The 27,903-nt window shown below is 42.8% G+C and overlaps 1 protein-coding gene and 1 long non-coding RNA gene across 17 annotated transcripts in view; one reads left to right on the top strand and one right to left on the bottom strand.

The window, feature by feature from the left end:
• Positions 1 to 713: 713 nt before the first annotated feature.
• LOC102549347 (uncharacterized) overlaps positions 714 to 27,903 on the bottom strand; it is a 35,055-nt gene continuing 7,865 nt past the window's right edge. For 2 of the 16 annotated variants that reach the window (XR_015673917.1, XR_015673907.1), the window contains 8 exons: positions 26,683 to 27,306; positions 22,710 to 22,933; positions 22,057 to 22,210; positions 19,899 to 20,388; positions 19,346 to 19,546; positions 17,475 to 17,560; positions 10,416 to 10,503; positions 7,743 to 8,047 (listed from right to left, as the gene is read on the bottom strand). Coding sequence is in view for 3 of the 16 variants with exons in the window: in XM_087639278.1 (XP_087495404.1) it covers positions 10,418 to 10,503; positions 17,475 to 17,560; positions 19,346 to 19,546; positions 22,057 to 22,139 (456 nt within the window). In the remaining 13 variants the exon portion in view is untranslated. Of the gene's footprint in view, positions 2,202 to 3,131; positions 3,243 to 7,742; positions 8,048 to 10,415; positions 10,504 to 14,495; positions 16,455 to 17,474; positions 17,561 to 19,345; positions 19,547 to 19,898; positions 20,389 to 22,056; positions 22,211 to 22,709; positions 22,934 to 26,682; positions 27,307 to 27,903 lie in introns of those variants that run through there. The other 14 variants (XM_087639292.1, XM_087639286.1, XR_015673918.1 and 11 more) reach the window with 13 other exon arrangements.
• LOC120100702 (uncharacterized) lies at positions 2,341 to 7,353 on the top strand. The gene is made up of 2 exons (XR_015673923.1): positions 2,341 to 2,545; positions 6,554 to 7,353. It is a non-coding gene; the product is annotated as an uncharacterized LOC120100702 (long non-coding RNA).

Here is a 27,903-nt window from a genome sequence, read left to right on the forward strand (position 1 = left end):
ATAGTGCCCCTCCCTATGGGATTATGGGAGCCATTTTCTTTCAAACCACTACAGTGGTAGACTGCCTGTCAGTCATGGCATGGCGGCAGCGTGGTGTTCCTCTGAATACTACTCCACCTGGATGTCCTGGTGATCACTCATGAATATCGTTGACTGAACCTCTTTATGATATCTGCAGAAAGCCCTCCTTCTGAAAACAATATCAAACAAGCTAATTTGGGACATCCCCCAAGTTGCCACCATGGTCAAACATCTCTGAAGAGCTGGAAGTGTAGTTTTTTCCTTTACTTCCTGGGTGCCTCATCCCTTAAGCCACAGAACGGTCCTGGCGCAACGCACTAGTTGTTGGCCTTTACTCTAACCACGAGAGTCCATGCCCCTTTTAAGGGACAAGTAGGATGATGTCCTCTCTCCAAAATCTTCTGTGCAGAAACCAAAGCCGCCTTCTCTCCTATGCAAGCTAAAAACCAAAGCTGTGTGGAGTGCAAGTGCATGTGGGGAGGAAGCGCGTCTACTCCAGTGTCTTCTGGCACCCGGCTCAGTCAGCCAGAGTCTTTTAAATTGGGTTTTTATTTTAAGCCTGTATCAAGGAAACCTCCTTCCTGGAGCTATTTTGGATGGAGGACATCCGTAAAGAACGAACAGATACAACCTGTTTTTGAGGAACTCTCGTTTTGTGAGAATGATTAAAATGTACGTAGACACACACAAAGAAACTTTGAAGATGTAATTCTTCCATGTCTTACAAGGCCCGTTTGATTTTAAACAAGAAACTTCTAGAATGGAATGATGTCTGTTTCTCTTTCATGGTTATTTAAAGTTTACAATAGCGTTTTTTTCCCCGATATTGCTTTCCAAGCATGTTCAAGCATACATCAAATTAAACAAAGAATATAGAAAAATCTCTATACCCATTATCTGATCTTCCACTGACAATTTGCTTGTCCTATCATGTATCTATATGTCTATCTTGCTATTTATTAACAATAGCATTGCAATTTTTAAGAAGTCATTTTAGGCTTTGGTGTAGAATAAAGTATCTCATATAGGAACTTCAAACAAAAATAAACTGTAAATGCTTTTTAAAATCATAGAAATATTAGATGTATGATTTGGTTTTGTAAAACTCCACTTCCCATTGAGAGGATCTGGAATTCGTTTTAACATTTGTCTGGGTGGGTATTGTTTCAGTGCAATCGTTAGAGCCCTCATTCATTCTACTGTTTGGAAGTTGAAAGAGACTGACTAGCAAAGGTTTCAGTACCATTTCTCAGGAATCCCTAGACTGTTTAATCATAAATGGGAGAAGCTATTTTTCTTTAACCAGTGGGTATCTATTCATTAACACTTAAGTATAAAGTCCCAAACTGAACTTGCTACAATACTAATGCGTTAGCATGAACCATGTGCATTTAGCATCATGATTTATAAAGATCTCAATCAGCTCTCTGACACACATATTTATGTGATCTAATTACCCGAAAAGCTTTGAGTAAGAGGCCGTAAAGACAATATACTTCACCCTGTGGTGCCATTTTTAATAGAGGCCCAAGAAAAAGACATGCAAATGTGAACTATCAGAAAAACAGGAAAAAACATTTGTTTCACTATCAGAAAAGTAAAATATGATCCTGTTAACACATACAGCTTTTCATTTCAATCAAAATATCAGGCAATTAATGCATGGAAAGATTTGGCCACTTTGCCTAAAATGACTACATGAGAATGACACAGTAGTACAGCAGTGCTGATCAAAAGCAAATTCCCTCCAGGAAGCAGAAAACAGAAGCCCAACCCTAGAGCCACTAATTGTATTTATGACCAAACGTGGTGATAGACTCTCCCGAAAACAAGTGGTGTGGGCAACCACCAGGGACATAGATGTGTCTGGTCTTGGTGCCTGTGAGTAGGGCAAGGCTGAGGGAAGCCATAGTCATCCCCCAGATAGGACAACAGGTGACAGATCTCAAAATTGTCCAGGGATATTCACTGTAAGCAAGTGTGATGAAACTGAAGCCCACAGGATTTTCTCTATAGCGATGATGGATGATACCTGGTCTACGGGGTCAGCCAAGATTTAGAGTCTGAGACCAGACAAGCAAACATGGTCCACACAGGTCCCACTCGAAGACCATCACCTGACCCTGTAGCGAGATGGCCGAACACGAACGGAACACGAGAAAGATGCCGACAACAGAGAGCTGGAAAAGAGAGAGGGTCCAGATGAAATCAGAGAAGGAGGCAAAAGCAGGAGTCAAAACCGTATCGCATCACGTTATTAGCACGGTGAGGACAGAAGGCAACTCCCGGAAGTCGGAAGTCTACACTGATTGGGCCTTCTCAAAGAGAAGGAAGTGGATCTCACATCAAAGTAAGCAATGGGAAAAGCCTGATGTCAAACTCCGTGCTCTTGCAACAACTGGACAGGAACAGAGTAACATCCCCACAGTCAATGGCAGACTGTCCAGAAAGACGCCCAAGCCATAACTGACTACATCAGAAAGATCTAGAAGATACCAAAAAAAAGATTGCTTAAGAGAATATCGTAAGTACAAGTTCAATAATGAAACCCAGGAAAGAAAATGAAATAAAAGGAAAAGTCATTTTAGAAATGAAGGGCAAATGAGAAAGAGCCTAAGAATAAACTATCAGAAAGAGAAAGTGAGAAGTTAAGATAAAAGAAACCGGAAGTTGAGCACGGTGGCACAGTCTAGGAGCTTTGGAGGATAAGGCAGGAAGTTTACGAGTTCCAGTCAAACTTGCTCTATATGGTTCGAGACCAGTATGAGATTTATAATAAAACAAGCCAGCAAGCAAGCAAAATGGTTTTTTTTTTTATGTTTTATTTTTCTTTTATGTGCATTGGCATTTTTCCTGCATGTATGTCTGTGTATGAGTGTCAGATCCCTTGGAACTGGAGTTACAGACAGTTGTGAGCCACCTTGTGAGTGCTGGGAATTGAACTTAGGTCACTAGAAGAGCAGCCAGTACTCTTGACCACTGAGCCATTTCTCCAGCCCAGCACTGGTTTCTTTAAAAAAAAAGAAAAGAAAGAAAGAAAAAAAAAAGAAAAAAGGAAAAGAAAACACATAATATTTTTAAGCCTTAAAAAGGTTTTAAGTGATAAATACCAAAACCAAGTAGAGAAGCTGGACAACACACACAGTGAGCGACTTTGGAGTACGCAGTCCTTATGGGGTGTCTTCATCAAACCTCTTCCCCTGCTCAAGGTTCATGGAACCCTGTGGAAGAGGACACAGAAAGATTGTAAGAGCCCAAGGGAGGGATGTCTCCAACAGGACTGATGTGTATATGAGCTCACAGAGACTGATGGCACTCACTAGAGCTACACGGGTTCAAAATGGACAAAATCCAGCACAGAGAATGGGAGGTGGGCAGAGTCCCACCTGTAACTCAAAAGGTATTTATGCGATTGCTACCTGCTGGGGAGGGGAAAGCAGTCTTTTTCCAGGGAAGAATCAAACGGTCTATTAACCAGACTCTTGGCAGGCCCCTGGCCAACACACATGAACTTCATGGTTGGTTGTTTGGGGGCTTTTCCTTCTTTCTTTCTTTGTTTGAGACAGAGAGAGACAGAGAGAGAGACAGAGAGAGAGAGAGACAGAGACAGAGACAGAGAGAGAGAGACAGAGAGAGAGACAGAGAGAGAGACAGAGAGACAGAGAGAGAGACAGACAGAGAGAGACAGAGACAGAGACAGAGAGACAGAGACAGGTGAGGAGAATCTGGAAGGAGTTGGAGGAGGAGAAAAACATAAAATATGAACTACGAAAAACTAATGAACAAAACAATTAAAATGATCCCAAATCTGGACAACACAAGCCCTTGAAGAAAAACAAAGGGGGCAACAAAACAAACACTGAAAAAATGTAATTTAAAGAATTTCCTAAAGTAAAACGCTAGAAGTTTTATCTTGAACCTTACTTTTTTAAGTTTCACTTTTGAGACAGGGTCTCATAATGCAACCCAAGCTATAGTTCATAATCCTCCTGCCTCAGATTCCCCAGTACTGGGATTATGCATATGCACGACCACACCCAGCTTTTAACAGTCTAATTAGAAAAAGAAAAAAAATTCTCTGGGCATCTAGCCCAAAAGGGACAGAAAATTAGATCACAATCAGACATTTTGACAGCAATGTTTTATAGCAAAGGGAAACCGGATGGCATATTTAAGATTTACATAAGTAACACATATTTAAGATGTTACACAAGGAACATATTCAAGATTTGCATCTAGTAAAACATATCTTCAGTTACAAAAAGTGTGTGTAAACTATTAGCAATATGTGAGAACTCTGAGAATGTCATCCCTCTGAGTATTTCTTTAGGAATCTACTACAGAATAGGACAACAAAAATAACCCAGGGTCAATGAGATGGTTTGGCGAGTTCTTGTTGCCGAACCTGACAAGTTGAGTTCAATACCCAGGACCCACAAGGTGGAAGAAGGAAGATAACTCATAGAGATTGTCTCTTGACCTCCACATGTGCACTGCTGCACGCATGTGCCTGTATGCACAGAGACAAAGAAATGCAATTTTTTATATCATTAACCTAACAAACACTGAGCTACAGGAGGTTGTGCACACCAAACACAGAATTACATGTGGAACTAAGACTGACGATTAAGAAGTGATGACTATAGGCTATGCAGTATTATAGAATAAAAATGGAGGAGTAGGGGGCTAGAGAGATGGCTCTGTCATTAATAGCTCTGCTGCTCATGGGAGGGACTTGGGTTCCCAGCATCCATGTGGCAATCAGAACCATTCCTAACTTCAGTTCCAGGGAATCCAAAACCCTCTTCTGGCATCCTCAGGCACTGCACAAGCATGCACACACACACACACACACACACACACACACACACACACACACACAGTGTACTTACACACATGCAGACAAACACACACATAAAAATTAGTGAATCTTTTTGGCAGGCAAGTATAAATAGAAGATATGCAAAAATGCTTTCCACGGCTTGTAGTAGTAATTTTGGGTGGTAAATATTAGAATTTTTGCTTTGAGGCTATAACTTGCAGACCTGAGGTAAAATAAGTGAACTGCTGCAGAATATTCTCATTCACTCATCCCATGAGTCTTTGAGAACCAAGACTCAACAAGTACAAGAATATAAAGGGGGCTAAATAAAAGCCCTACAGCCAGGAGGTTGAATCAAACATGGGAGGGTAAACCCAAGAGTTATTTTACCTTTAAGCATATATTTTACTTTATTATATATTATACAATTTATTTTAATACTATTATATTTCATGCTTTTCTATAAAGCCCAGAAGCAAAGGCCAGTTTCGCAAAGCATAGTCTTCAAACATCATTTACTGCAGAAATAAGCCAGAGTTTCTAGGAAGAAGGGATGTTTGAGTCTAGGTCTGGGACAAGAGCTATTTAGAAAGGAGTGTGTTGTCATATTAGACAGGATGAACAAAGGTCCCCAACATTGTGTCTAGAAGGACCCAGGGAGCAACCCCACAAGGCTCTGCAGAACAGTTTGAATTTCAGTGAGGATAAGGATTTCAGCGGGCTGAGTCCTATCACATGTTTACACAATTGTCTATAATATATTTTTTAAAAACTGTCTACTTTAGGAGTAATTCATTGGAAAAACTTTTAAGTTGAGGAAAAGCCAAGCATTTATCTTACCCTTCTTGCATATTATTGACTCACCAACAATGGATGAAAAGAAGCATCTGTTGAAAATTGTCCCAACTAATAAATGAAATGGCAGAAGCATTTCTTCATTTCACTATTCTTTTCAGCCCTACAAATTAAAGCAGCTAGACCAGTGGTTCTCAACCTGGGGGTCGTGACCCCTCCACTGGCGTTGCCTATTTACATTTTGATTCATAATAGTAGCAAAATATAGTTGTGAAACAGCAACAAAAATAATTTGATGGTTGGGGGGGGGGACAGGGTTAGTAAGGTTGAGAACCACTGAGCTAGACAATGGTGACATTTCAAAAGAGAGGCAACACACCCATCTGAACTCTTACAGAAAATTTCTAACCTGAGTTTGGTCAAATGTCTGGATCCAGTGTTCAAAGAATGCAGAAGACAGAGGACCATGATGGACTGGCTTACAAACAAAGCTACATGAGAGACACTCAAAGTGATGACCCAGGTTCTTCAGCTGATTCATTGTGGAGACAATAAACATTTGGTCCAGACTAAACTATAGAGTGTAAAGATTGAAATATAAAGTATAAGGCAGAAATATGGATGATGAGGTGATACAAAACCATAAAGAGAACGTGACTGTAAGCCAACGAGTGGTCAAGTCTAGGCTTATGGTAAGATCGGCAGTGGGCGGTAGGGTCCATTTCATGAACTTGGTGGTGGTTTGAATGGGAATGTGGGGTCTGATATTTAAGCATTGGTTCCTAGTTGGTGTCACTGTTTGGGAAGACGTAGGAGTGTAGCCTGGTTGAAGGAATTATGTTATAGGAGACAGGCTTGAGAGTTCAAAGACTCAGGCCATTCTGAGTCCACTCTTTCTCTGTTTCATGCCTGCAGTTGAACATCTGACCCCTGCCACCATGCCTTACTCTACCATCATGGACTCCAAACCTCTGTAGCCATAAGCCCAAGTAAACTCTTCCCCAACTAGCCTTGATATGGTGTTTTATCACACCAATAGAAAAGTAACAGATAAAATGGGCAATGACCATGATGTGTTCCTAACCGGTATGGTGAAAGACGGTGAAGAAATGAAATCAGATGGAGGTTTAAGGCTGAGGTAGAGATGAGGAAGACACGCTATGAAACAAAACCAGCATCTTCTTGACAGTTCTGGTGTGCTATTTCAGTAAATGGAGAAGTAAGACTGAGCGCGGCGATGGTGACAACGATGATGAAGGAGATGATGCTGATGCAGAAGATGATGCTGATGCTGGTGATGACAGTCATTGGGATGTACCTAGCATTGACCATGGGGCAGACGCCATGCTCAGCGTTTCCTCTGCATCATTACATAATGTAATATATCTCCTCACAGCGGCTCAGGGAGATAAGCATTATATTCATCTGAAAGTTTAAAATGCTAGGACAGGGGATGTAGGGTGCCCTGTGGCACAGCACCCGCCTAGCATGTGCAGATGTGTGAGGTCCTTGGGTTTGATCCCCAGCATCACAAGGACCAACCAATCAACCCAACAAGTGAACGGCAGCTCAGCGATTTGTCTAAAACTGCACAGATAGTAAATGATGAAGTCCAGACCTGGTCCTTGCCTGTTTTAAAAGTGAATCGTTAGACACGAATCAAAACTTCTCTTCCTTCTTGTATCTCTCCTCAATAAGAATTCTCTTTAAACTCCTGTTTATTTTATATGTTTTTTTTTTAATTCTCACTTTCTACTCACTCAGTGGGTAATTGGCCCAGTAGGACCCACTAGGAACTAACACTGCACCCACTCAGATAGGGTCTTTGTCCTCATGGAGTTTCACTGAAGTTCAATAGTCAGTAGGCCAGGAAAAATACCTGAGAAGAGCGAGTGCCGCGCAGACACGTAATATAACGCAAAATGAAAAGAGACTGTGTAACTAATAAAGTTTTTTTTTTTTGCATGTTCCAAGAAGGCATCTTTGGGTGGATAATATTTGAGTGAAAATTTTAGAACCCACCACGTAAAACTGCCAGGACAGAGACTTCCAGGTAGCAATACCCAGCAATTTGGCAGATATAGAAAGAGAACGACAATCGATGGACAGAGAAGGTGCTTAGTCCTGTGAGAGAAAAAGTTTGACAATCACAGTGAAGGAGACTTGTAGTAGGTGAGCACCAATCCCCCATCCAGTTACTCCAGAGCTTTGTGAGGGAAGTGGAGTGGTTTTTCTTCTATTGTTGGCTCAGTGTAAGCTCCATTCACTGCTGCAAGGAGACTGAGGAGGCTGCGTACCTGCTCACTCAGGTACTTCTGCCCTTAGTCTCTGTACCCTTGGAGTAGGAGTCTTCAGGAATCCACCAGCCGTCATGCGGAAGCTGGAACTGAGCAGGTGATGCTTGTAAATCTGTCCCAGAGATGTGAGGGGTAAGACCCATGAGATGCTCGCTCCCCTTTGACCCCCTCACAGACAGTTCTAAGGCACGCAACTCTCTTCAGGAATCACCTGTAATTGTGGACGCCTCCAAAACATAACTTTGAACTCACCTTTGGCACTCTAAATGCTAAGTGAAGCTCCTTGGAATCTTTGCCCAAATTACCCCTCACCCCCACCCCCGCCAACACACACACACACACACACACACACACACACACACACACACACACACACACACGTTTTATCATGGGCTCTACTTTTGGGGAAAATGCACAAGTGATTTTTCTCACCACTGTGACCAAATACCTCACAGGAGCAATTTACTGGAGGAATGGTTTATTTTTGCTCATAGAGTCAGAGGATTTCAGTCCACCACGGTGGGGAGAATGTAGTGGCCATAGACGTTTAGGCTGTTGTGCTAGAGCGCAAGCATGAGGTCATATCACAACAGGAAGCAGAGTTCTAGGGCCATCTAGATGGGACCAGGGATGGGATTACCTTCAAAGGCCCACCCCTAGTCCCCTAATCCCAATCCTCAAGGCTCCACCCCCCTGAAAACTTCACAGCCATCAAAGTAACGCACAAGCTGAGGACCAAGTCTTTCAAACATGAACCTTTGAGGGACAATTCAAAGCACAAAGAGGGCCAGCACTTAAAGAAAACAAAACAAAACAGAGTAAAGTACTCTATTGTTGAATGCTGTCAAGAGGCCAAGGGTCCACAAGCCATAGCTCGGTGGGATTATTATTGGGGACCTGGACTCACACAGTTGGTTTCGTCACTGTACCTCAAAAAACTCTCCCACTGCAAATGCCCAGGACTTCTCAGAAATAGTACACCTTAGAACATGTTTTTCTGAAACAGTACAGTATATTATTTAAGTTATTATAAATATGATTTTGTATTTATGATAGAATATAATTTTCCTAACCAGTATCTCAGAAATAAGAAAAGTTGTATGGGTTTCTTCCAGTGGCAGAGGTGGGAGCTAGCAAAAATTGTAGGCTTCCCAAACCAGAGGCCTAAGCGGAGAAGTTACTGAACCCTGCTGGGCAATGATGTCATTGTTTCCTTAGTTACCCATTGTGGAGGCAGAAATGAACACGCTAGATATGACTGCAATATCTAATGGGGTGGGGGTGTTGTAACTTTTAATGGCCATGGGGTCTGTCATCCTTGTAATTCAAAATGTAGTTACTCAATATGTGTAACCAAAAACTTTATGGGGCCTGTCAAGTTGTTGCTTATGGCACGGGCAAAAAATGTCCTGTATCCATTTACTTTGGTACGAGCTGAATGTAGACAGTTCAGTGACCGTAAGTAAACTCTTGAATTAGCATAATACCAAAAAAATTACATATTTTGTCCTTGACAAGGAGTTAGGAGGTAGACTTTAGTAAATAAAATTTGGATATGTATGTACTTATTATATAATGTATGAATTAGATGGTTCATTCTCCTTTGCTATATTATATCTGCTCATGCAGTCACTCTGAAAAGTTGAAACAGCTCAGTCCACACCTTGATATAAAACTCAAATTCACATTTTCTTTGTTTATTGTGATAAGTAGCCACCAAATATTTCACTTATTTATTGGCAGTTGTAGATGGGCATTGTAACTACTGTTTTGGAAAATCCATAAAAGGTGAACCAGAATGGTTATTCTCATTTCAGAGCTAGCAAAACTAAGGGACATACTTTAAAGGCTGTGTGTAAACTCAGGATTCACTGTGGTAAAGATGCCTGTTTCAGATTAGTTGTAAGGTCAATGGGCAAAGAGGGCAGCTTTGACTGGTGCCTCGTGCCCATATCTAGGATCTGGGAAATTGTATTTGAGTGAGCGCCAAGCTTGCTATACATTAACTAGAAGGTAAGGCATACTGTTTATGGCTAACAGAAACTGTGTGAAAAGTTCAGCCTCAGTAGCCTTTCATCACGCACGCCTGAACAAAAGGATATTCTCTACCAGAAGTGGTGTGTGTGTGTGTGTGTGTGTGTGTGTGTGTGTGCGCGCGTGCGCACGTATGTGTGTGATCATTGCCTTTATCATGGTATTCAACAATGCTACATCATTCAATCTACACTTTTTCTAGTCTGAAGTTTACCTAATAACAAGTTTGCAATTGTTTTTATTGAATCTTTCTTTGGAATCAAAACAGGAGCACAGCTGTGTTTTTAGTTCATAATTTCCCTATGAAAGCTTAACCTCTTTTCAGAATTTGAGGTCTATGGACTAAAAACTTCGATCTAACAAAGCCTATGCAAGTGCTCCTTACACACCTGTTTCCTCTTTTTTTAACTGGAAAAGGGGGAGGAGGGTAAAGAAGTGCCACACACCTTTAATCCTTTGGGAAGCCAAGCAGGCAAACCTCTGTGAGTTCCGGAGCAGCAAGGGAGGGCTGCATAGTGGACAACAGCAACAACACTAACAACAACAGTCATAATTAGTGGTGGAAAAATTTGCTAAAAATTAAATTGTTGAGTCAATAGATAAACCATAGAATAAATTTTAGGCAGAATATCTTGAGTCATGAGTTTCCTCTGTGCTCTGCTCTGTGATTATTTTTAGTTGTTTCTGATAACGCCTTCTAACTAACATGTAGCTTATTTTTCCTAAATTTATAGAGTTTACAAATAGTCAAATGGGTCTGGTGAGACAGTTCTGCATGTGAAGAAAGGCATTGGCTATGAAAGCCAAAATCCCTGAGCCCAATCTCTGGAGCCCAGGGTGGAAGGAGAGAACTAATTCCCCAAGAGAGGGAAAGTTCCCGTGACCTCCATACATGCGCCCACTCTCACATCCCACACGTAATAACAAATTAAAAGTTTATATATAAATATAGAGAGTCAAACAGCTTTCACAACCTTGTTCCAAATATCAATTTCCTCTCTCCCTCCGGGCTCCACCAAAGCACACCTGCAGGCAACCATCTTTAACTCTGTCTGGCTGCAGACTCTGTATTTCTTCTTAGTTCTAATTCATATTGTAACTTCTCAACTTTTCCACTTCAGACATTATCTGTTGATTTCCCAATAAAGAAAATCAGGATCTGGTTGTCATGTACTTCCTGCTCTGCCTCAGATTCATACGCTGCATCTCCCCACTTGGCTCTGTGACAATGGCTTAGGTCATTATTCCACCCGTACATTACTTAAGTGCTCTCGTCCTGTGCTGAGTAACACGCTATGACTTTATTTCCTTCCTACATAATTTTTTTATTGAAACTGAGGTTCATGGGTTTATATTAAACAGGATCTGTGACACACACTTGTCCTTGGTCTGTACTTGGCTTCCCTTGGTTTCTTTACTTAATTATCTGTTCCTTTGGTGTGTGCACATCCGCCTGTGAGTGTTGCTGTGTGTATAGGTGCACATGTGTGTGTGTGTGGAGGTACATATGTGTACATGCATGTGGAGGTCAGAAGACAACCTCATACTCCCACTATATTCACTTTTCTTTTTTTTTTTTGGAGACAGAGGATTTCACTCAGTGCCTTGGGACTCTGGATCGGCTAGGCTGGCTGGCCAGCAAGCTCCAATGAATCCGGTGGTCTCTGCCTCCCCAGCATTGGGATTACAAACAGCCATCATGGCAAGCTCTGTGTGTGTGTGTGTGTGTGTGTGTGTGTGTGTGTGAGAGAGAGAGAGAGAGAGAGAGAGAGAGAGACTGTGTGTGACTGTGTGTGTGAATGTGTGCGTGTGTGTGAATATGTGTGTCAGTGTGTGTGAATGTGTGTGTGTGTGAGAGTGTGTGTGACTGTGTGTATGTGAGTGTGTGTGTGAGAGAGTGTGTGTGACTGTGTGTGAGAGAGAGAGAGACTGTGTGTGTGTGTGAGAGAGAGACTGTGTGTGACTGTGTGTGTGTGTGAATGTGTGTGAGTGTGTGAATGTGTGTGAGTGTGTGTGTGTGAGAGAGTGTGTGTGACTGTGTGTATGTGAGTGTGTGTGAGAGAGAGAGTGTGTGACTGTGTGTATGTGAGTGTGTGTGTGAGAGAGAGTGTGTGTGACTGTGTGTGTGAGAGAGAGAGACTGTGTGTGTGTGAGTGTGTGACTGTGTGTGTGAGAGAGAGAGTGTGTGTGACTGTGTGTATGTGAGTGTGTGTGAGAGAGAGTGTGTGTGACTGTGTGTGTGAGAGAGAGAGACTGTGTGTGTGTGAGTGTGTGACTGTGTGTGTGAGAGTGTGTGTGTGAGAGTGTGTGTGACTGTGTGTGTGAGAGAGACTGTGTGTGTGTGTGTGTGTGAATGTGTGAGTATGTGTGTGTGTCCTCACATGAGTCTTGAACTCATGTCTTTGTGCTTGCATCCAAGCATCTCACCAGCCCTAATTAGCTGTTCGAACTAATGAGCCTTCATCTAATAATTTCTCAAATTACATTTCCCAGTTCTCTCTCCCCCCTAGCCCTTTTCTTTTTCCCTTTTAGGGAACTCCCATTGCTCGGGTATCAAATCTTTTGCATTGGTCTTCAAATTTTCTTATCTTTTCTTTCCTCCTTTCCACATCTTTAAAAACAAAAACAAACAAACCAAAAAAAAATCTACTTTTTTTATGTCTATCTCCTATTTTATCTAAATAAGTTTTGTATTTGCTGGCAGGCATAATTTTAGTTTCTAAAAAGCTAATTAATTTTTTCCTTGTTCTCTAAGTGACTATTTGTTTTTAGGATAGCATCATTTAAAAAAAGCACACACACATACACAACACACACACAATACACACGCACATCACACCACACCACACCACACAAAAACGTAAGAAGTTGTCTAATCTTTGGATGCTCTTTGAATGTGTTAATGGTGGTTGCCATCTTCCTTAAGAGACTGTTTCCTCCGAGACTTTTGGGAATCTGTCATATCAGAGAGTTTCCTTGCTTCCCCCCTCGCTCCCATTGCCTGGTTGTATAGTCACGACTATGCTGATTTGAAACCCCCAAGGTTGTATTTCACTGACTAAAGCCACCCCTGGCCCCCATGTCCCAAAATCTAGCTGGGTCCATCACTTGGGGACTCCCAAAGTCAAACTCATAGCTATCCCCTGAGGGAGTTCTTGATGTTGGGGTACTCCTAAGGACTCTCTTGATGTTGGGGTGCTCCTTTCCTTCCCTAGAGCAGATTTCTATTTTCTGCCAGGAGTGTGCTGGTTTGACAGGCAACAGTCGGCATGCAGAGAGGGTCAGAGCTGTTGCTGCACGCAAAGCAGGAAAAGGGCTAAAAGAATAATTGCTTCATTAACACACTGTCAGAGAAACCTTAACCTCATCTTCACCCTCACTTGCCAGAGTCTTAGGGGACTTTGAAATGTAAATTGAGTTTCCCTTCATCTTTGCATACCGCCCATTTGGGCTTCTGCTCTCTCCAGCCCTGCATCAGTACCTCTGTTCTTCCCAGCCTCTATAATTTTCAGACATTAGCTTCCTTTTTCCGTTGTGCTTGCACTTCTGACTGGAAACGCAAATTACATTTTTTAAAGGATTGTCAGAGAGTCACCGAGGATATGTTGAGCACCTATCATGTGCCAGCTGTATACACTCCTCACATTAATGGGTCTGTGGACTTTTTTTTTAAGCTGCTTTTAAATCCGAGGCTGGAACTATGTCTCTCAAGCTTTTGCTTTTTTCCCTCACAAGCACTGGGCTACTTCCCCAGCTCCTTCTGAGACGCATTATTTATTCTGCTATCTCCTGTGTATCATGGGTCGCTCCCTCGATCTCTATCGACTGGAAGTATGTTTTGCTAGCTTTCCACTTTAGTTTGAAATGTGGACTCTATTTCTAACTCTGTCTTCTACATAAAGCGCTCAGCTCACTTTACCTATTACAACACAGAGACTTTAAACTCCAGGTAGTAAGAAATATTGTTACCTGTTTCTCATCAGACTAAGAGTGGATAGCCCTCTTGGTCTGACTGTGCGGTTGTCATGACCGTGAGCCATCATTGCTTTTCATGTTATATGCTATTTCTTGCCAGGGCGCACTGTGAAACAATTACTGTACAAAGACATTGCGTAAGTGTCAGGCAGCAGGCTGTCTTGGACAACAGTGCTTGAATTCCAGCTATATGACCTTGGAGTCTTCGTGTCTCCATCTATGAAACAAGATATACAAAAGCACCTACCTCTCCTGTAAGTTAAAGACAGTCATAGCATGAAGTTGGAAAGACCATTTTCCAGATCACATCACTTAATAGACGTCAAGTCTTTAGAGTGACTTGGGGTACACAGTCATAAGCATGTGCCATCATTTGGGTACTATAACTTTTTAACATCATCCCACTTAACATGAAAGTTAAAAAAGTTAATCTGCCTGTGGCTGGTCATCAAGTTAACAGCAATGCAAACTCAAAACGATTTTGATGGCATCTTTGTCCGAGTGTCAACATAACGCATATCTACTTAAAAATGTAGGTTTAAAAAATACTTATAGATTAGGTGTTTATTATTTGCCAATTATATGTAGATAACATGGAGCTTAAATTGAACAAAACAGGCGTGGCTGGCAGAAAGAGTTTCATAAATGGTTGGAAAAGGAAGGCGAAGAGGGTGTCCAATCCATGGGACACTCTGGCCCTGGGTGTCTGCCAGCCGGGGCGGGGAGAGGAAGGTATGGAAGTGGGTGTGGTCATTTGCTGCAGCACAGCTCAGGGAGGGAGGGGCAGTGGCATGAGGCAGAAATGACAGTGGGAATGCTGGTTACAAACAGGGACATTCACACTCACAGGCAGTGGGAGGTGGGGTATTCAGGGGGCTATTGTACTGGCTGGTTCTGTGTGTTAACTTGACACAAGCTGGAGTTATGACAGAAAAGGAGCCTCAGTTGTGGAAATGCCTTCCTGAGATCCAGCTGAAAGGCATTTTCTCAACTAGTGATCAAGGCGGGGAGGGCCCAGCTCATTGTGGATGGTGCCATCCCTGAGCTGGTAGTCTTGGGTTCTACAAGAAAGCAAGCTGAGCAAGTCAAGTGAAGCAAGCCAGTAAGCAGCATCCCTCCATGGCCTCTGCATCAGCTCCTGCCTCCAGGTTCCTGCCCTGTGTGAGTTCCTGTCCTGACTTCCTTTGGTGATGAACAGTCATGTGGAAATGTACACAGAATAAACCCTTTCTTTCCCAGCTTGCTTCTTTGTCGTGATGGTTTGTGCAGGAATAGAAACCCTTACTAAGACAAAAAGCTGAATTTTGTGGTACTCCTTGGAATCCTGACACTCTTATGCCACGATGGCAGGCAGAAACAGCAGGACAGGACTGGCTAGAAGCTTGCGGGCATGTACACAGAGTAGTGGCAGAAACAAGAGATGCCCTGACTAAAAGCAAGGTAAGAGCAGACTCGTAAGTTGTCCTCTGAGCTCCATACATGTGCTATAGTAATCGTGCATGTGTTTTCGCATATTTACCTATACACGAAATAAATATGCATATACACACATGTATATAAAAGTCCTATGGTAAAAACACAAATTCTGGCTTTTTTTTTCTATAAGCATAGAAATCATGTTGAAGAGTATGAAGCCCTGTGAGAGGTCAGTCTTTAATGACCCTGGACCTGGACTGCAGGGAAACCGAAACAAAAAGGAACTCTGCAGAGCATTGTCTTTTCGTGTTGCCTGGGGTGCCATGCTGTGTGCTCTGATTTGCCGTGGAGGGTAGAGGTCCATGTTAGATGTCGTTATTGTTCTTCACTCGTTTCTTTTTCTAAAAGGGTCTTCCACTGAGGCAGGAGCTGACTCACTGATTTGGCTTAAGTCCCTCTTCCTCCAGTACTGGGATTACTGACACATCCCACCATACCTCCCCTTTTAGGTTCCTGCTGGGGATCTGAACTCAGGTCCTCATGCTCTCGTAGTGAGCTCTTTATCAAGTGAGCCCTCTCCTCAGCTCCCAGATTCTCTGGATGGAAATTTCTATCAGTGTGTCCAGAAGGCATCCACCATCTTAGAATGACCAAAAGAATAGTTGTACATTTATCATCGATACAAAGAATTACTTTTAACAGAGATGTGAGCCCACTAGTGCCCAGAGCTGGTGGAAGGGAAAGGTGGAAGGTAGCCAGGCACTGTGGTTTGAGAATGTAATCCCAGCACTCGAGTGGCTGATCAGGAAGTTCAAGGTCAGAATGGACCACATAGCAAGACCTTATCTCAAAACACTGGGAAGGGGGGGGGGGTGGGAGGTGCATTCAGAATATCCACAGCGACATTATATGGAATAGGGACTCATGACTAACCTAAATGTTGCACCCAACGGGATGGCTAAAGCAGGTGGCCATGTGTTTACATAACAGAATACTACATAGTAAAGAAAATGAATAACTCGGTCACACACACAAGGAAGGGAAGAAACCAGACAAAGGACTCCACTTGTTTTCACGATGACTCAGAGGCAGAACTGTAAAGAAAAGCAGACAGGGAATACTTAAGTGGCGAGTTGGGGTTCATTCAGGGAATGGGTACATACATAGGGAGGGCTGTGGCTTAGAAGAGACTGCAGGTCCTGATGTTCTGGTCGCACTCTTCTTCGGCCCCTTTCCTTTCTTCCCCTTAACCACAGTTGCAGTTACAAGCAGAAATTATTTGAACGTTTGCAAGACGCGTCACTTTGGCTTGCAAGCAAATATTTTTCATCTCTTTTTTTCTGATTACTGATATAACTTAAGACCCAACTATACAGAGCAGTGCTCAAGACAAACAGTTGTCTTTAGGTCATTACTTGGTGACACAGAAGCATCAATGCTTTGCAGCTTGAGGGTGTTGCCTGAGTTTCCTGCTTCTGCCTGTGTCATCTTCCGACCTTAGGGAACTTCCCTTCTTTGAAAAAAACAAAACAAAACAAAACAAAACAGGGGTTGGGGATTTAGCTTAGTGGTAGAGCGCTTGCCTAGCAAGCAGAAGGCCCTGGGTTCGGTCCCCAGCTCCAAAAAAAAAAAAAAAAAAAAAAAAAAAGGGAAAACAAAAATAAAAACAAAAAAACCAAACTAACAGGAGCTGACCCAGGCACAGACGACGGTAAATCGGATTCAAACCGTAACCAACTGATCTTTCTGTACGTTGTATGAAGTTGACAATACAAAGTTAACCAGGACAATTGTCTCCTGTTATTGTGTTTCAATAAGCCAGCATTCTGCAAAAGGGGCAGGAGGCAGGAAACAGATATATAACCTTACTTAAAGGTTAGGTCGTTTAACTTAGATGATAGTCCACTGTTGGGCAAAACAAAACAAAAGACAAACGGCAGCAGGCAGAACTCGGCTTCCCCTGACATAACTGCTTCTGGGACGAGATGGGAAATGCCATCTCTAACTCGCAACCTTGTCACTGGGTTAATTTCTGGGAAGATTCACGCTTGCACACAAATTCCCAGGCTCAATTCAAAGTCCTGGTGTATGGCGATTAGTGGCTATTGGCTTACCTCTATAATGGCAGCCCTTCCTTGGAATGAAATTTAAAACTGGCAGACAGGAGATGACATTTCCTGTGGATTGGCCCAAGTGCCCTCTGGGACAAAATGCAAATGTGTACATTAAAAAGGCATTTTAGCAAAAGACAAATAAAATGCCACTGGATATTAGAGTAACTGCAATGTGGACACAGGCCCCTGGACTCTATGTCCTACACACGCTAGTAGCACACTCCAGCTGTTCATAATTTCCTCAGTAATGATAGAGCTAAAATTCTTATACGAAAAATGGTGACCATTGTAATTTCCACATCTTGGATAAAAGTTTATTTCTAATAATAGAAACTCTTAATAGAGTTTGTGTCTCTGTGAGTGTTCATATAGTGTACCCTGGGTCTTCACAGTGGTGATATTTAGAGGTAGCCATCCCTTTCAAAGGTGAGGCCTTGGACTATCTCCAAGAAAGAAGTCCGCAGAGCATGCCTTGGGAAGGAAGTGCTCTAGAGCCCCTGAAGGTTTATTATTTTATTTTATGTGTTTGGCCTTCGTGTATGTCCATGCAAAGGGGGTGTTCACTGCTTGCAGAGGCCAGAAGAAGGCTTCAGGTCCCCTGGAACTAGAGCTATAAATGGTTGTTAGCTGTCATGTGGGTGCTCTGGAAAAGCAGCCAATGCTTCTAACCATCAAGTCATCTTCCCGGGCCCCCTCCACTGAGGGCCTACGAGGTGGTTTTAAGGTGGTAAGCCTGGCCTTTTTGTTCTGGCTCGTGTGTAACAGCTAATGTGGTCCAGCTGTTGGTGCCTGCCAATCAACATGAGATGAACTAGTCACGGAGTCAGGACTCTCCGGCCTTCCAACACTGTAAGCTAAATTCTAGTATCCTGTGGGACTCATTCCATTGTAGTAATACACCTCAAACAGTTATATACAGAACAATTATGTACAGTATACATATATATATACATATTAAAAATGCATTTCCCAACCAGAATTGTTTCTGGAATTTTTTTTCCTAAGAGATATTATGAATGATTAGATTATAGCTATGAGTCTTTGGTTTCTACTGCTCGGTCGGTGCTAGCAGTCAGAGACGAATGAAGCACAAGGTCTTTTACATATTAGCATGGAAAGTTTTTAAGTAAGCAATAGATCAGGAACGAAGTATCCATTGCTTCTAAGTTGACTAAAGCTTAAAAGTAGTGAAATATATATAGTGAACTTGTTCATAAACTTCTTTAAATTAAGGCCACATCTATTTAGATAATTGGAGTCATCCAAAAACTCGAGTTGCAATTTTATTTCAATCTGTCTCTCCCAAGGTAGAGCTGGCAAAATAACTGAGTTCCTCTGCTAGTCCTAAAATTTTACAAGCCAGCAAGCAATTATTTGTGCAGTGTTAGAGCTCTGAGCTCCAACATGTAAATTCACCTACGAGTAAACATTGTTGCTATAATTAAACCCCCTTCCCCTCAGTTTCTGGACAGCTAAGTAGTTATTTCTATAAATAAGTAATGTATTGTCTATACACAGAAATGTAAGGCTTTCAATACCTACTCTTTTGTTTGCATCAGATTGTGATTCTTTAAACATGACAAGTGGACAGTCCTCACTCCGTGCTCATAGAACTTCCTGTTTCACAGTCACTAACCCAACCAAGTCCCAAAGCAAGGGAAGTCTAAAGCTTACAGCATAAAAGAGACTTGTATCTCATTAAACAGAGTTCACAAACTGTTTGAAAAGTCTTTGGTGTCTGAAATTGCAAGAGGAAAAAAAAAAAACTTTGTCATTAGTAACATGCTTAAAAATTAGCATCGACCCAGCGGGAAGTGCAGCCATCTGCTTCAGACCCACTTTTTGGTCTTTGCTCCTTTAATGGTTGTTACCTTTCAGTCATGTCTGGTCCAGTGTTCCTGCTTAGGCTTCCAACTTCGGAGTTCTCTGTGGATGGAGATAAGGAAGATGCTAAAAAGCCAAAAACATGCCACCAACCGCAGGGCAGGGCAGGGGAGAACGAGCCACAGACGTGTTGCCAACGGCCTTGTCCAGATCTGTGGTTTCCAAACATGTCTCCACATGGGGATGACCTGTGGAGTGAACATACTACTGTTGCCTGAAGCCCATCCTCAGAAGTGTGGTTTTATTGGTCTGGCACGCAGCCTGGGACTTAGAACTTTATAGACCTCCCTTCGTTAGACTCCACCTGCAGAAAGGTTTGGGAGTGACTGATCTCTCTATAATTCTGTTACATTTTTGACAAATTAGGTTCATATCAACTTCAGCATTTCTCTTAATCGTCTCGTATCATCTGGAGAAATCTAAGGAGTAACAATGTGTTCTGGAATAATCCCATTAACTATAAATCCATGGAGGTAAACTGAGACCCCAGAGAGCAAGAGTACAACATAGTCAGTTATGTAGCACGTGACAGGCACTTACGTCAAAGGCAGAACGCAGCAAAGCTTCATGAAGTTTTTCAGGACAAGAACTACTACTTTTCAAAGCCATGCCATCCTAAAACCAGACAGAGGACTTGAAGACCAGGACATACCACATCCTGGGGTTAAGTGATGACCTGGTCCAGCTGTCCACCTCCTTCAGATGGAGCCCAGGCAGCAGCTGGAAGGGAGGCTAAGCAATTGTGGGCTCTACATGAACAAACCTGCGTGAGATACTGAGTTCATTAATGTTCTTGTTGGCAGACATCTAAGTGACTTGGATGCAGTCAAGTGGAATAGCAGGTTTGATTTACTGAAGAGATACAAGTTAAGTTATGCAGACATAAGCATTCTTTTTTTTTAACACCAGCCTCAGGCTCGATGTCCAGACCTCATAATTGTTATTTTCCCTTTCTTTTTGCCACAGTAAAGTTCAGTTGTGTTTCTCCATGACTGTTCCTCCTCTTGTGGGGACACAGCGGCTATCCAGACTAAAGGGGAAGGAAAAACAGCTTGAAAAGTTCAAAGCGTCAAGATTAAGTAGTGGGAATGCTATGTGTCTTCACCACTCAATAAAAAAAAAACGGAGAGCCCTGCCCAGCAGGTGAGCAGACTTTTGCTGGAAAGCGGGCATCCATCTGTGTCATAGATCCACAGTAAAGCATGTACACTCGCCCTGACACTCTGGGCAGAAACATCTTGGGCAGTATCGCTCTTTGAAAAGAAAACAGTGACCAAATCATTAGCAAGGATCATGAAATGCTATCACTCACAGGACCCCACCATGCAATGAAGAGCTACAGGTAACCAATGGCTATTAAGAGAGGGAGAAGCAGTCTTTTCCAGGGACCAGCCACCAATTGGGTTATCTAACCCTAAGTGGCTAGCCCTGGGCTGGAGAGATGTCTCAGCCATTAAAGTCTAGGCTCAAAATTAGAATGCCAAGTAGTCAGCCCTAAACTCACATACATATGAGAACACTAAAGGAACTCAACAGGTTGTGGGTGTGTATAATATTATTGCTATATTTATGTAGCATGTATAGATATATACATATGCATTCATATATAATGATAATAATTAAGAGATTGTGAATTTTAAAAGGAGTTAGGGAAACAGGAAAAATTGAGGGGGGAAGAATGGAAGGATGTAAATACAGAATTCATCTATAAAAATGAAATAAAATACACGTAAATTTGATGTGCTGTCAGCTCCTATTCTATTGATGTCTAAATAAAAAACGCTTGAGCTTGGGGCAAAGGTACCTAAAATGGAAGAACTGAACCAACTACCACAACCAGTGGATGAGAATAGAGTCTGTGGGTCATCCTGAAGTAAAGTGTGCTCTCCAAGTCAACACAGCTAATTCTCAAGGTCTCCTAAGCAAAGCACGACGGTGCCCTTCTGTAACCCCCAACTCTCCAGAGGCAAAGCAAGAAGATCAGAAGTTCAGGGTCAGCCTGGGCCACCTAAGCTTTGTCTAAAAAAAACAAAACAAAACAAACAAACAAACAAACAAAAAACAAAAAAAAAAGGAAAAAAAGGAAATGGTCTTCCCAGTCTTATTAAAAAACTGACTACAAATCAGTAAAACACAGCGATAAATAAAGTCACACTCAAAATTCCTCCCAGGTCAGTAAGGCATCCTCTCCCATGTGTTCTTCCAGCAAATGGCACTGGCATATTGGTTTCCACCTCAAGTGCGACTCATCAGTTGCTGATGTGTATGCTCTAAAGTTAGGAAGTTTGGATCAGAACAGTTGTCTCCCCTCCCCCACCCCTCTGTCTCAGGCTTTACCCAAATCCTGTGAGCAGGCAGCCCTAACCTTTCTGCTATAGCATCGCCAGACCGGACTCCGAGACCAGCCCCTGATGCTTTTGCTGCCTATCCTTGCCCCACCCTGAGTAATAAGCCATCTCCCCTAGACCCCCTCCCTCTGCCACCACCAGAAGGTGTGTCCTCACCTCTCCTGTTCAGACCGCTCAACCCCTCAGTTTTGTCTTCTGTCAGCAGCCCCCTACTCCCTAGAGGGTCCTCCCTCTTCTTCAAGTAATCACATGCCATCTCCCTGCTCATTTGACAACTGGACCCCTTAGCTCTCCTTACTCCTTCGCTGTGTTCATTCTGCCATATTCACACTCATTAGTTTTATACTTACCTTAAGTCTGGGACCCACGTTTCCTCGAGGACACCTTTTCTGATTTTAACGAGCTGGCTTCGGGTACCCCATCTTCCTTCCATTATCTTGCAGCTCTATTGGACCATTCATCATTATTGTAATTAAAATTTGTTTTGCCTGGTGCTCTCTTTCCCTAGAAAGCAGGTGAGCATCACATTGTATTCTGTATTATCACTTTTATATCCACCATTCGGCGTAAATAAATAAATAAATAAATAGTGTGATCTGTCTGTGATTCTTTTTTTTTTTTTCTTTTTTCTTTTTTTCGGAGCTGGGGACCGAACCCAGGGCCTTGCGCTCACTAGGCAAGCGCTCTACCGCTGAGCTAAATCCCCAACCCTATCTGTGATTCTTTATGCATTAGAAATCCATGGCGTGTGTGTGTGTGTGTGTGTGTGTGGGGGGGGATTTGAAAATGACCGAGACAGGAGCTCCACTCTAGACCAATTGAAATTAAATTTGTGGAGTGAAGGTGGTCGCACAACTCCTGTTTCACTTGAAAATGCTAGTCAGAGCTACAGTAAGAAAGTGGGAAGTATAAAGGTCTTTGGGATTAAAGAGAAAGGCGCTTTATTGGTTATCTATGAGTTAGTAATAAATTACTCCAAAACTGAGCAGCTTCGAACACCCACCTCGTCATCTTTGGCCTGTAATCTAGACACGACTTGGCTGAGTCCTTGTAAGTCCACATTCACCGGCTTAGCCGAGCGGGTGCCATCTTCAGCTTGAAAGAAGAGAACGTGACCAGACCGACTCCCAAGGACAGGATTGAGCTCCTCCCTGGCCCTCAGCCATCCTTCGGTCCTTGCATCTCATTAGAGCAGCTCAGAGGATGACAACCGGCTTCTGTGCGAAGCTAAAACCGGAGAGCAAGGTGGTAGACCGAGGTGGGGGAAGCATCCGCAGCGGGATGTTACCCCAACTCAGACCTTGGTTCGTGAATACCATTCTTGACCAGAAATAAATAGGACTCCTAGAAAAATGGCTGATTCTAGGATTGGAGCTGTGAAAATATTTTTGTATTAAAAAGTAAGAAAGGGGGGTTGGGTATTTAGCTCAGTGGTAGAGCGCTTGCCTAGCGAGCGCAATTCAGCTCCAAAAAGAAAAAAAAAAAGGGAGATGAAGAGATAAGGAAAAAGCAGAGATGCCAGGAAGTGGATATGACTGGCAGCCATCTTTAAGCTGCCTACCTAGACATTTAGTAATATTTGGCTTAAAAATTAACCCCCGTTCCCGGTTAAAGGAACCCCAGCCAGACTGTCTTAGCACTAGGAGCAAGCCCATCGATGCAACACCGAAGCTGAAGGCTTTCATAGAAACGAACAGACAGGTGTGCTGACTCATCACAAATCTATAATTTTGACTAATTATACAACTACAGATAGATTAATTTAAGTCCATTTAGGTGGGATAGTATCAAACCAAGCCCATCTGTACAGCAGTAGCCTGCACGTGGCCTTATACATTAGGTCAGTGTGCTTTTCGAAGATTAAACGTGATTTTCCTTTATCTCTCCAGCATCTCCTCAGTTAAAGTTCACAGAAAATAGCCCAAGCCCTGTAAGGACACAACACAAAATCTGATTTTACTAAAGAGAAAAAATAGTGAACGTGAGGATGAAATACCAAGGAAAACAGGCAAGTTCGTGCACGGCTCTCAGGCCGGTGAGAGTAGCAATCTACACTTCTCATGTTCCAGCTAGAGCTACAGTACTGTAGGAGAGTCAACCCTGAGGAGGATGCCACAGAAGCACAGTGGAAAGCCTTCTCCGAAGACTCGTTGGTGCAAAAGCATTGTTCAGGCCTGTTCTGTTTTCAGATTGTTGCTAAGCTGGCATGTGTAATAGTTACTTTTCTATTGGTGTGTCTCTGTTAGGGTTTCATTGTGAAGGGACACCGTGACCAAGGCAACTCTTATCAAGGCAACATTTAATTGGGGCTGGCTTACAGTCGCAGAGGTTCAGTCCATCATGGTGGGAAGCATAGCAGCATGCAGGCAGACATGGTGATCCAAAGGCAGCCAGGAAGAGACTGTCTCCTGCAGGTAGCCAGAAGGAGGCCCTCTCTCTCTTCCCCACTGGGAAAAGCTTGAGAATAGGACCTCCAAGCCCACATCCACAGTGACACACTTCCTCCAACAAGGTCACACCTTCTAATAGTGCCACTCCCCATGGGTCAATCATATTTAAACCACCACACTGTGGCAAAACACCATAAGCAAGGTATTTAAAAGAAAGCACTTAATTGGGCTTATGGTTTCAGAGGGTGAGAGTCCAGGATGGTGGAGGGAAGACTTGTTGACAGGAGCAGCTGAGAGCTCACATCTTGATCTAAAAGCAGGGATATCAGTGATGGTGGGGAGACTTTTGAAGTCTGAAAGCCAGCCCCTTCATATACCTATTCCAAAAGGTCATGCCTCCTAATCCTCCCCAAATATCTTCACCAAGTGGTGATTAAGCATTCTAATATAGGAGCCTATGTGGGTATTCTCATTGAAACCACTGCAGCAACAAGTTAAAGTTGCTTAATGGTATTTAGCAAGTTACAACGAAGTGCTCCAGGTGAGAAGAAACCCTTATGAAGGCACAAGTGACTTGTTCTCTGGGAGCTTGAGGGGGATAGCACATCACACACAATCCTCATCTCTGAATTCCTGTTCCAACTCCAACAGTCTACCTCCTAAAAAAAAATCAATTGTTTTTTGTTGTAAGAGTACCAGCTTTCCACTTTGGGAGCACTGCCTTTGACAGAGTCTTTTCCTTTGAATAATATTTGTTTAGAAACATTTGGATTTGTATGTTTTAAAACCATATATACATGTATGTGTGTGTGTGTGTGTGTGTGTGTGTGTGTTTTAAGAATGTGTTCATAATGCAAGATATAAAAAGACACAGCTGAGAATCGAGCTTCATGTACTTTACCCAGAGAGAAATGACTTAAAAGCAATCTATAGAGTCTACTTCTACAAGGATTAAACAGTACCACTGGGGAAGCCTGCCCTTTCATTCAGCAGAGATGGCATTTCCTAGTGACATGCTGGGTTGGGGATTTAGCTCAGCGGTAGAGCGCTTGCCTAGCAAGCGCAAGGCCCTGGGTTCGGTCTCCAGCTCCGAAAAAAAAAAAAGAAAAGATGAATCCTAGTGACATGCTACAAGCAATAAGAGCCACAAGACAAAGCTGTGATCAGTTACTATATTGCCCAATACAAACAGTTGTGTGTCAGATACGTTCAGGTACAGCAGACAATCTAGCGAGTTAAATCTAGTAACCTAGACAGCCTAGAGAGAGTGTTGGATAACCTGCTCATAGCCTGCACATGGCTCTTTGGGGCCCATGTTTGACTTATTAAGTTTGCTCTACTGTTGGCATTTCAGTGACCAAAGCTAAGAGATCATTGAGAAGAGGCAGGCCACCTAAAATTCCAGGAAGATTTTTTTTCCTTTTTGCATGATAATATAAGGGAGTAATTCTGAAATTACTTTCTGTATATTGTACCCTGGAGCAAATGAATATTGAAGCTAACAGCAGTCAGGTTTCTGTCTGTTGAGTGAGTTTGAAACACAGTGGAAGGGAAAACTAGAACACACTCCTAATATGGTCTTGAGGGGATCAGCATACCCTTTTGGGTTGTTTTGCTTTGTTGTTCTCACTGTGTAGGCCTTGGCCAGCCTGGAATTCACTGTGTAGACCAGGCTGGCTTTGAACTTACAGAGATTTGCCTGCCTGTTTCCTGAGTGCTGGAATTAAGGCTTGTATTACCATGCCTGGCCCAAACTTGCATGTCTTTTTAATATGTTGACATAGCTAGAGCTATGAGTGTAACTGTTTGCTGAGAACTAAAGAAGTAGCATGCCAGTAGCTTGAACAAACCCGGCACTGAGGTTTGGGATACAGAATACCATTTGCCATGGAAAACAAGCAGAGCTCCTCAGAAACCTAGCTAATTCTAGGGTTGGAACTGGGAATGTAGATGAGCCTGGGTCTCTTTTCATATCAAAAATTAATAAAGGGCCCAATGAATGATGACAGAAGAAAAGGATACAGGCATCTCGGGGCTTCCATTGGTCCACCCAGGGATATTCAGAACATCAAAATAATCAATCATAGTGGGTTTTAGCTTGTTGAGTACACATTGTGAGTGAGTTGTATTATAAATGAAAAGATGGAGAGAAAAGAAGAATGTGGACTAATAAATACTTCTGGAATGATCGAAGGGGCTAGGAAGAACAAGCTTTCATGTCCTCTGTTCTGGGTCTCTGTCAGGTTCAGTGCCATTAGGACAGTTACCTCTGTGGGGCTTCAGTTCTCTGCCGCAAGTGGCATCACCCACCGTGGTGCTCCTGAATCAGAAACGCTTCTACTGGAATCTCTATAAGCTCTCCCTGACACCTTTTCCCACTACTAGCACTCTGTGAGCTCTGGACCTTTAAAAGCCTTTCTCAAGTAGAAAGGCTTGGGTTTGGGCAATAGTTAAGCCTGTGTTTGCCTTACAAACATGAGGCCCTGAGTTCAGTTCTCAGAACACGCATAAAAATGCACGCATGGTTGGATGTACTTGTAATCTGAGTGCTGAGGAGACAAAGAGAGGAGGACCCCTGGGGCTCACCAAAGGAGGTAGATGGCATTCCTGAGGGTGACACTTGAGGCTGCCTATGGCCTCTACATGCATGCACACACAAGAGCATGCAGACACATTAAAAAAAAATAAAGAGTCAGAAAACTTTTAGTCTTTATAGCATTTACCCCCTCCTTCTGGAGCAAAGGTATTCAGCATAGTGGCTGTCTTTTGTTCATCAGATCCAATCAGTACAATATGGTCGATAAACGGGATCAGGCCATTGTTATAACGGATATTCAAATGATTCCGATTAATTCATTTTTATTATGATCGAGGGTGGAGGAGTTAACAGCCTTGCCTGTATTTGGTGAAGGTGGACTGTTTCTCTTCCCACTGGAACAGGATAAAGACACTCGTCAAATCAACAGATGAAGACTTTGTATTTGTGGTAGTATCATTATCTGAAGCACGAGTCCAGGCTGGAGGCTCAGAACTCAGGTACTATTTAGTTAAGTCAGCAACGGTCCGTAGTCATTCCCCAAGATCCATCCGATTTTAGAGAACAGCCTGGCAAATTGATGGCTTCAGACAGGAGCATCTCCCTCCATCCTTAAGGTCTTACATTGGGGCACGAGTCTTTGTCTTCCCCCAACATACACTTTCGTGTCTGATCTGTCTTGAAACAAGGGGGCAGTTTCAGTTTTTCATTTGGTTCTATCATAATAGCTTTCAATGCACAGAACCAAGCACTGTTAATATCTAGTCCCAGGTGTACTCTGGTTTCTGCCAGAACATGTCACTTGTCTTAGCTGGGGTGTGCTGGGATTTAATCCTAGTGATTGGCTTGGCAGCCAGGAATGGAAGCGAGGGGCAGTCAGGGAGGAGGGAGGCAAGAGTTTTTTCTAGCATACCAAGCAGGCCAATTAAACCAGAGGGCATCTAAGGGTACCTACCGACCAGATGACCTCATCTTATTTATGTTCAATTTCCTACCTTTCTTTACTTCTAACAGACTTGCCTACATATTCAAAGGCCAAAGTGAGTGGAGTGCTATGTCTCTTAGCAATGAGCTCTTCCACCAGCGCAATTCAGCTGGATCTGTTCTGTGCTAAAGGCCTCTTTATAAGTTAGCATCGTGCTTCTCTCATTTAGCTACTAATAGCTTAAGAGCCATTTCTCATTTCCCTTCTTCAGGACTCCAACACAGGTTAGCAGTATTCAGCCACATTTTGCTGTCATTGTAGGCATTAATCCCACTCTGTCTTCCGA

This window comes from Rattus norvegicus, chromosome 2 (assembly GCF_021556685.1).
Source record: "Rattus norvegicus strain SHRSP/BbbUtx chromosome 2, alternate assembly SHRSP_T2T, whole genome shotgun sequence".
Classification (NCBI taxonomy): Eukaryota; Metazoa; Chordata; class Mammalia; order Rodentia; family Muridae; genus Rattus; species Rattus norvegicus.